Source organism: Prosopis cineraria, unplaced genomic scaffold, assembly GCF_029017545.1.
Source record: "Prosopis cineraria cultivar Desert tree isolate PC_DT_omini unplaced genomic scaffold, ASM2901754v1 PC10, whole genome shotgun sequence".
NCBI classification, from domain to species: domain Eukaryota; kingdom Viridiplantae; phylum Streptophyta; class Magnoliopsida; order Fabales; family Fabaceae; genus Prosopis; species Prosopis cineraria.
Window position 1 is genome coordinate 29209002 of NW_026555341.1, and position 10335 is coordinate 29219336.

At 30.9% G+C, this 10335-nt stretch overlaps 1 protein-coding gene across 1 annotated transcript; it reads right to left on the reverse strand.

Moving 5' to 3' along the window:
* Nucleotides 1–313: 313 nt before the first annotated feature.
* On the reverse strand, nt 314–9896 carry LOC129284537 (uncharacterized). The gene is made up of 6 exons (XM_054920048.1): nt 9804–9896; nt 8351–8432; nt 5672–5751; nt 2717–3304; nt 1309–1871; nt 314–1144 (listed from the first exon to the last, which is right to left on the reverse strand). Exons 3-6 carry the CDS (start codon nt 5748–5750, stop codon nt 446–448), a joined length of 1929 nt encoding a protein of 642 aa, XP_054776023.1. The 5' UTR covers nt 5751; nt 8351–8432; nt 9804–9896; the 3' UTR covers nt 314–445.
* Between the last annotated feature and the right edge of the window lie 439 nt (nt 9897–10335).

Below are 10335 nucleotides of genomic sequence, written 5' to 3' on the forward strand. Positions count from 1 at the left end.
ACCTAACCAAAACTATATGAGGAACAAAAGTTTCCCAAACACACATCCATATACTAGGTTACGTTACTCGAGGCAATGAAGGAGATAGAGCAGCATTAATAATTAAAGCTGGACAACTATGTGATTCATGCATGGTCATCGAGATTTTGAAATATAGTAAGTTATAAATAATGCAATTACTATGTTCATTCTATAGGTTTCCTCAATAATAATGAGTAAATTTGGTTAAAAGATAAGAAATTTTAAATTTAATTTTAGAAAATTGATCAACTATGGGACAACAAGGGCAGAAATATTACTAACCCAAGCAAATTGAAATAATTATCTAATGAAGTACACAAATGGATGGTGAAGTGTTCAATTTTTTGGTCACTGATGACATATACGGAGAAATGCATAGACGTGAATTAGAAATGAAAAATCGTTGAAATGTTTTTGGGACCTCTCATACGCTATCCAACAATTGCAAGTCTTCCCCTACAAGTGAAGAAACTAATTCAGGATGAGAACGTGGCAGTTGTCTTCGAGAAAGAAACATCTCTGTACCCTTACGAATCAGATAATGGGCAAGAGGAAAGGTAAAGAAGAAACACAATGTAATAAGAAGAGTGACAACCGCAAGAGCCATGGAAAGACCCAAGATGGCGTATGTGCCTGTTCCAAATGCAACTATCATGAATACCATTCCCAACGTTGTCAGCCCCAAGGCTGCCGATACATGATATTCACCCATGGTTGCACTGAAAAAGTCTGTTCTTCCCGCAAAAAATGATGAGAAGATCTGCACAAGGACAGCAGAAGCAGAGAGAACAAAGGAGAGAGAGTCTGTTATCACAAATGCCTTAAAAGCTGCATTGTGCATCAATATGGGAGAGCCCTTGTTTTGACCATCTTGCATGGTACCCCCAGGCACCGTAAATCCTGCTGCAAATGTTACTGTTGCTATCAGTGTGGCCACCACAAGCGAGGTTTCTCTCACTCTGCTCAACGTTTCTAAGTTCTCTTTTTCCTTGTTCTCTAGTTTCTGCTCCTCAATTACCTTTGAATCATGTCTCTTCTGTTTCTTCTTCTCTTTAATATCCCCATTTAAAACTCTCCCACCAAACCCTGCACTAATTTTGTGAAGTTGTCCCAAGAAAAAATTCTGCAACATGTAACAAGTATTTATCATTCCCATTTTGAAAAAGAGAATCACCTATTAATTATTTAATAATGAAATGCATTTTACATTGTATAATCAACAAATTCATATATTGTGTTTATTGATTTTTATTAGTAATTAGCTAGATATTGTCATTACTTCTTTACCTGTTCTTGTGAAGTTGAAGGAACAACATCATAAGCAACATCAAAAGCAGTTTGGTTCTTTTTATTAAATGCTATCGAGTCCACTCCTCGGTGTTTTTTCAGAAGAGGATGATCATTATAGTATAGATCCCATGTGGGAGCATGACAGGCAAGGAGATGAAGGGGTGTGTTGCCATCATTGTCTTTCTCATTCTGCATGTTCATCAGTTGTTCTTTCAGAATCCCATTTGCAACCCACGATGAACGTAGAATGCCTTTCTCATCAAGACCTGCATAATGAAGAGCATTGCGGCCCTTGTGATCTACCAACTCAAAACAATCTGGACAATATTCTAGTATCTTTTTTATGACACTATCATTCCCACAATATGCAGCAAAGTGAAGAGCTGTCCTTCCCTCGTTATCTCTCATGTATGCTGTGTTTCTATCTTGCTTTAGCAACACCTCTGCCACGTCATCAGCACGCCATGTCTCTAATGCTGCTAAGTGAAGTGGCACCCAACCATTTTCATCTGCTTCTTTTATTGCTGATGGTATTTTCAACACCAACTTCTTTAATGTTTCTGTAACACCAATTCATCAACCTTTATTAACTTCTTTTTTTTTTTAAATCAAATTAAGTATCTTTCAATTGCAATTGCTTATTAAAAGCATGCCTATCATACTTCAATTTTTATCAAGATTTAATTTCATGACCACTACCACAACATTCCCTTTAAATTATTTCCCAAAAAAAAAAAGATATGTACTTGTCATTAACTTTTTGGGATATTGTAATTTTTAGTTTTTCAAGTTTGTCTCAATTATTGATTTAGTCCTTTAAGTTTAATTTTTATTTATTTAATCTCTTAAATTTACTTCAATTAGCGATTTGCTTCTTATTGTTTAAAAACGAGGTCCATTGTTAAAATTTACTAATATGAATAACAAAATATTAATAGAAACCATGCAAATCAATGGAAAGAAAACTATGATTAGTTAGGTAGGAAAAAATAGACTTTAAAATTTTAAAAACAAGAAGACAAAACACAATATAAAGGATTATATTGATAAAAATTAAACGAATCTAAGGGTTAATTTTTCTTATTGAGTTGCATATATATACCAAGCCGTTAATAATATACTTTGCATATTAGATTATTTTGAGAGTCAATTTATTTTAAAAAATAAAAAAACTCATACAATAATTTAAGAAAATATAAGAAATTGAATTAATAAAAACTAAATTTGAAAAACTAAATAGATAATTGAAACAAACTTAAGGAATTAAAAATTACATTATCCTTAATTTTTATAACAAAAGTGAAATTTTTGTATGCATCCATAGATCATTGATATTAACAATCAAATAAACATTTAATTATTATAAATGACAAAGTGTAAAAAAAAGCATATAATGTATATATACCTAGTTTTCCCAACTTCTCAAAATGAACAATAGCCGCATGTAATGTTGTTCTGCCATTGGGGCCTCTATGATTTGGTGAATTGCTTTTCTCCAATATTGTATGTATTACTTCATTGTAGCCTCTCTCAGCAGCAATATAAAGTGGGGTCTCCCCATCATTATTTTCTCCAATATTTGGGTCTTCCTTTATCAACAACTCTACTACTTCTTTGTGATTATAATATACTGCTTCATGTAGAGCTGTGTCCTTTTTATTGTTTGTGGCCTTTATAAGTGTTTCCTTTCCATCTTCACTAGGAGCATCTTTATTAGCACATTCAATAATTATTTTCACAATTTCAAGATGTCCATACTTGGATGCTATATGAAGGATAGTTTCATGCTTAGCATTGACCTTCTTCAAAAGTGCATGACACATATTTAAAATCTTACTCACAAATGCCTCTGACACCTTATCACATGTCAAGTGAATATGAAGGATTGTATTTTTATTTGGAGTGAGCATGGACTCAATTTGGTAAGATGACTTTACCCTAAACACATCAATTTCACCAGCCACAGCAGCTCTATAGAATTCAGGTTCCATACCTGTGATAAACTTCTATATAATTATTTTCAGTATAATATAAAAAAATCATAAAGACTGGAATTTAGAATGAAGTTGGGCTTCTTCATGCTATATGAAACTGATTCTCCCTCAGCCAAAACTTCTTGATTTTCGATTGTCACTGGCAAAACAGCCACAACTTTTACAGCTTACAATATAATAATTAAATAGCAACCAATTTCTTGATAATTAATATAATATTTTTCATACATATGTTTTTCAGAATAAAAGAAGTTCAAGCAGGAATAAGAACTTGATCTCACTTGTTAACTCAAGCTATTAGTGCCTGCCCCTTTAATTTAGGGAAAAAAACTCAAGTTTCATACCTATAATTAAGATAATCCATCTTCTTAAATATGGGTTTAAATATTAGGGTCAAAGAATGAATATTAACACACCCTTTTTCCCTTGTTTTGCTCTTTTTTCTACATGGTCACGGATATACACTTGTTGGAGTACACATCAATTAGAATTTAGAATAAAGTATAAATAGTTAAAATTATGGGACTAAGTTTCAATCAAATCAAAGCTATAAGAGTGAGTTACAACTCAATCAAATCTATAAAATCAAATGATTTAATCTAAGTCACCCATGCGAGACACATATAATACCATCCCCTAATTAACTAATGTCAATACAATATAAAATTCTGCTGCTACTTTAATTTATCAATTTCTTTAGAAAAATGTGTCGTGGCAGTTTTCAGAGAGAGGCATCTACATATAATATAAAAAAAAAAAGACAAGAAAAGAATCCATGCATGATACCGATCAAGAAAAGAATTCATGCATGATGAGAAAGAAAGTTCATTGCTTATGTAAGGAGAGAAAAGAAAAGAACAAAACAAAATAAAATGAGAAAGAAAAGAACTCTTTAGATTATTCTTTTTTTTATTTAAGAACAACTGTGAAAATATCACAGGGTTAATTACTTAATTAAAAGATCATGTAATAAGGAAGGAGAAAGATAAAAATTAAAAAGACTATTTCACTTTACTATTTTACTCCTAGGGATCAGGATTTCTACTCTAGAAGATTTAAAAAAGCAAAGAAGCTTATGGATGTCTTGCATATAAAATCTTGTTTGCTTGGGATATATGAATAGAGACCAGAGCTATATCCGAAAAAACCAGATGCCCCGTGCTCTTGATCCTTGTATCGGTAATTTTCTTGATAGCTTGATGCAAGTATTGGAATTGGGTGTGTTAACGAGATGGGACAGGATGGAACTGGGACGACACCCTTGTCTCATGTCCCATACCAAAAAATGATTGAGACTGAAATTTTGTCTCGTGTCTTGTCACGTTCCAAAAGCCATCATGTCCCGTTATGAATCGGGACAGGACTAGGATGATATTAGGACGTCCCGCCATCTAGATATGGTGGACAATATAAGAAAAAGGTCTAAATAATGACATTCATTAATATCTCAAATCACATAACTTATGAAGTTTATAAAACTAAAATAACACGAGTACATATACTTACAACAATTTAAAATCAATTCTTAAATTATATCAATTACAACTACAAGTATACATAAAATATAATACATTGTGACAACAATTATAAGTGATCTCCAAGTTATAAGAGTCACAACAATAGATAAGCCAAGCACAACATTAAGTCATTACTCTTCTTCTTTAGTTGAGATATTTGAAGCTAGTGACTCTTTTGAAAATAAAGTAAGAAATACGATATAAAAAAAATTATTAAATAGATATATATAATTAATATATTGTTAGAAAAGAGATTACCTGTAAAATCAAAGAAAAGAGATTACCTTGTATTGCTTGCTCTGTGTCATTAAAATTATCAACATCAAGAACTTTTAGTTTTAAATAAGAATTGCAAATGTTGAAACTATAACTAATATAATAATACATTATATTAATTTAATTAATATATTTAATATATATTTTTAAAATAAAAAATCATATATATATACACACATAAAATATGATCGGGATGAAATCAGGCAAATTGGGATGAGCAGAAGTAGGAGTGAGCATTCATAGGGCCGTGTCCTTCTTATCATTTGTAGCCTTTATAAATATTTCCTTATATGTTTTATTAACATGTTCAATAATTATTTTCACTATTTCGATATGTCCATACCTAGCTGCTCTATGAAGGATGGTTTCATCCTTGGCGTTGGCCTTCATCAAAACTGCCGGACACAGCTAAAATCTCATGCACAAATGCCTTCAATACCTCATAACACATCAAGTGAATATGAAGGATTGTGTTTTTATTTGGAGTTAGCATGGATTCAATTTGGTCAAACTTTCCCTCAAAGGCATCAATTTCACCAGCCACAGCAGCTCTATAGAATCGAAGTTCCATACCTGTAATTGTGACAGTTCTACAGTTATTGTGCGCAAAAACAAGTTCCATTGAAGTGATCAGCTGGGAGGTTTCCGGCATGCTGAAAACCAAAAAAACCAGAATTTAGAATTGTTTGGACCACCAAAATTTACAATGAAGTGGGACTCCTTCTGGTTATGTGAAAATGATTCTAATTCAGTCAAAATCTGAATTATAGCCATACATTGCTAGTGTAGTTTACAATAGCACCCAAATTCTTGATAATGTAGTTTTCATATGTTTTTCCATTTTAAAAAAAAAAGTTCAAACAAGAACATAAGTAGGAGAAATTGAATAACGAAAAGTAGTAGTCCAATTCTTTCACCAAATTTTAGCACGAGATTTTTTAATAATGAAAAATACACATGAATAAAATTTCAATATTTTGTAAAATCATCACTAATTAAAAAAATTAAAAAATCACAAGTATATCAAGATTTGATTGGAGAACTGGACTGAATGGATATAACATGAAAAATAAAAGTGAAGGTAAAATATATAAACACAGTTAATATGACAACAAAGAAAGAGATCAAATGGAGTGTGGGACGAACAGCAAAATATAGTGGTTGCACCTTGAAAGTTGTCTTGTCGCCAACACAATTATTGAATATACACAATTGGCAAATATTAAGAAACTTAAATTTTTGGAAAATTAAATGATGGGATACTCTAATTTTGCCAAATTTTAAAATCAGCTGACATACTTCAAAAGTTTTAATCAACGCCCATATATTTTCCCTGTTAAATCCATTGCTCTCTGGATTTAGTCACTTAAGGTGCTTTTAGACTTTTGTTAACTACATCTTTTACACGATGCATGAATATTTTAATAAATTAAATCCAAAAACATTTATACTTGACTTTTAAAAATTAATAAATGAATATCTAAATTCTATTAATCAATAAGAGACTAATCAAAAAAATTGAAAATTTATGGGCCTGTTTGAAACTATTTTTATTTTATTATTCTAAGAACTGGTGTTTTGTAGAATATGTTTTAAGAAAAAAATATTGAAAATAGGTGTTTTTTTATTCTCTCTTGTTCTCCAGAATAATAATCCCAAAACACCTAAAAGATGTTTCCATTTCTTTGTTCTCTAAAATAATATTTTATTAGTTTATTTTCCAAAATACTTTTTGAAAATACATTACCAAGTATATTTTTTTTGTTCAGAAAACAAAAAATTGTTCTCAAAACAGGTTGTCAATTAGGCCTTATGTTTTTTTCAGTAACTTGACCACTTAGTATAGGTTACTCGCTTTTTTTTTTTCAAAATTTTTTCCCCTCAAACTTGTTAAACCCTTGACCTATGTATGCACGGGTTGATTTCTTATTCAACTACCATCTCCTTTGAGAAATTCGGTGGGTTTAACATGTACAATAAGTTTGGTTTGATGCATAGCATTTTATATCATGTTTGGATTAATAGATTTAAAATATATATTTAAAATGATCATATTTAAAATTTTATATTCAAAATTCATGATTTAACATATATTTTGCTTGAATAGTGTAAAAAATTCAAGAAGATGAGTTGAAATTCAAAGCGAACACAAAATATTGAGAGTGATGATTTTATATCTATTCTTCAATCAACGAGGTCGAGTGCAAGAATGAGAGATGAAAGAAGGTAAGAATGAAAGAGAAAACAACAATATAAAAATGCAAAGAAAACAACAAATTAGAATAGTTGAAATTTCAAATAATTAGGATCTATAAAAAATAAAAGAATTTCAAATCCATATATATATATATATATATATTAAAATGAGGGATTTGTCCTAAATTCAAAGTCGAGATACAACATTAATAATGTTTTCCAAACTCTCCCAACAATTTCCAAATCAATTTTTTTTTCTTAATGTCACTACCAGAGCAGTCACAGCTTTTTCAACTTGTATCCAGCGATTTTTTTAAATGTTTAGTTTTCACCTGTTTTTTCGAATATGTAAAAGAGGTTCAAATGAAAACTAAAGTAAGAGTAAGTGAACAAATACCACTACAAAAATAACATATATGGATATGCCTACGAAAGTGCTTATGACAAAAGCGCTCTAAAAAAGTGGAGTAGAACATACCAGAGCCCTTATTTTCTAATATTCGTATACTATATCATTGTTGTGGTTGTTGTGTTTTTGTCTTAGTGATAACAAAAATATTTGACAATCATTATGTACTATATCATTATGTTTCTAATTTATTTGACAAATTATTTTTGTTATGAATTTCTTTTTACAGTGATAACACTATCAAATTTGTGGGTTTTATGAAATTAATTTTTCTAAATTTAATTAGAGGATATGGAGTGAGAAGAAGGGATTTTTATTTTTTTTTAAATACATATGGGAGGGCTTCACATCATAAGCGCTCCTGTAGATTACTCCAGACGGAGCAGTTACAAGCAAAAGCTCCCCTGAACATATGGGAGTGCAAGCTATGGGAGTACTCTCGTAGGCCTAAAATAAGAGCTGTCGTAAGCATTTTTTGTAATAGTGAGAGATATAAGGCATTATTATTCTAAGCAATTCGGCATAACAAGATAGGTAACTAACTCAAATCTCGCAAAAGTAAGTGAATACGAACGAATGAAGAGAAACAGGGCATAAATTAAACAAGTATGATATTTCTTATTTGTGTGAAAATTATGTAAAAGTACCTTAAAGATAGCCGTTTGCCGAGCACTATGAAAGAACGCCTCTTCGATGCTGCTATTACTTTGTCTTCCCCAGAAAAATTTGCTGCAGTAATTATTTGAGCAAGAGAAGGGAAAGTTAAATAAAAGACGTAGTGGATGTCCACAATAGGATGGGAAGAAGAAAGGTGGCTCATACAATTAAATATTGTACGCAATTATTGAATGCATGCAACTAATAAATGCCGTTTTTAAGAGAGAAGACGGCTTTATTTTAACGACAGTACGAATGCAGCAGTGAAATTGTTATAATACTAAATTTAAATTAACACATTGGTGTTAATACATAAGATTTCGAATTCAAGCCCGATTAAATATAAAAAATATTTGTAAAAGGGCTATCTTCAATCGGGCCAAACAAATAATGTTCAATATGCAATTAGATATCATGTTTATGCTTACATAAAAAAAAAAGGCCCAATTAAAAATTTTGTCATAAAAATATAGTTCTAGTAACTGATTTGTTGATTTATGATCTTAATATAGTAAACTATTTTATTTTAAGTAATAAATTGATTTAAAAAGTTAACCTGTGATATCATATCTAAAAGCTCTCACACAAATGCCTATACCTCCCTTACGTTCGAATTCAAACTGAATATAAAAAATATTTTTGAGAGAACTATTTTAAATCGGGCCAAACAAGTAGTGTTCAATCTGACTTAATAAACTTAGATATTATATATATACTTACATAAAAAAAGACCCAATTAAAAAAATTGTCACGAAAATATTTTTCTAGTAACTGATTTGTTGATTTATGATCTTAATTATTTTTTTTGAGCAAGATTTATGATCTTAATATAGTGAACTATTTATTGATTTGAAAAGTGTACCTGTGATATCATATCTAAAATTTCTCTCACAAACGCCTTTAGCTCCCTTACGTGTCGGTGTCAAGTAAATATGAAGGATTGTTGTATTTTTATTTGGTGTTAGCATGGGATGGACCCACTTTGTTAATTCTTTTCCCTGACCACATCAATTCACCAGCTGCTGCAGCTCTATACAAATCAGGTTCCATACTTGTGATTGTGAAAATTCTATAGCCATTTTGCATAGAAACAGGTTCCATTTAATTGACTTGGGAGGCTTCTAGCTAGCTTGTTGAACTAGTTCTTTTTACAACCAAATATGTTTGTCAGAGTATAACTACTTCTCTGTTCTCGCTTCCCCGAAATTCCCAGAAGGCAAGAGAATAAAAAGAAAGAAAGAACAAGTAGATTTATAGTACTTCCATGTGTTTTTTCGAAGAAAAGAAGTTCAAACGAGAACAGAAGTAAGAATTAGTAAATGGAACGGAGAGAAATAAGAGATTCTTCTAAGCAAATATCAACACTGAACACATGAAATTAACTCAAACCTTAAGAAAAGGAAGCAAGAAGACAATGATATTTTTTATTTGAGTTCATATTACCTATAAGTATCTTAAAGACAGCCGTTTGCTGAGCGCTATAAGAAAGAACAATCTTTGCTGCTACTTCCTCTCTGCTTCGACTTTCGAAAATTTTTTCGCAAGTAGCTTGAGAGAGGGATTGTTAAATGAAAGATCAAAGATTATATATAGGGTGAGTCCTGTCGTAAAATGAGTGTTACATGTCTGAGCAATTTTTGAATTCGAGCAACTGATAGATGTCCTTGAAGAGTTAGATTTCTGGAAAAATAGAGGGAAAAAGGAGGGGGGAATAGCCTTTAGAGAAGAAATAAGCGCACTGGTTAAAAAAAAACAGAGAGAAAAATAAAAATAGCCGTTAGAGAAAGAAAAAACTGCACTGGTGAAAAAAAAAAATAGGGAGGGAAATAAGCACATGTCCCGAAAAAATAGCTGCTAACAAAAGAAATAAGCGCATGCGCAACAAAAATAGTCATTCGAAAATATATAATTATCCTCATCCTATATTTTTTTTTAACTTGTTAAAGTCATAATAGATTGTTGTTAATTTAGAATG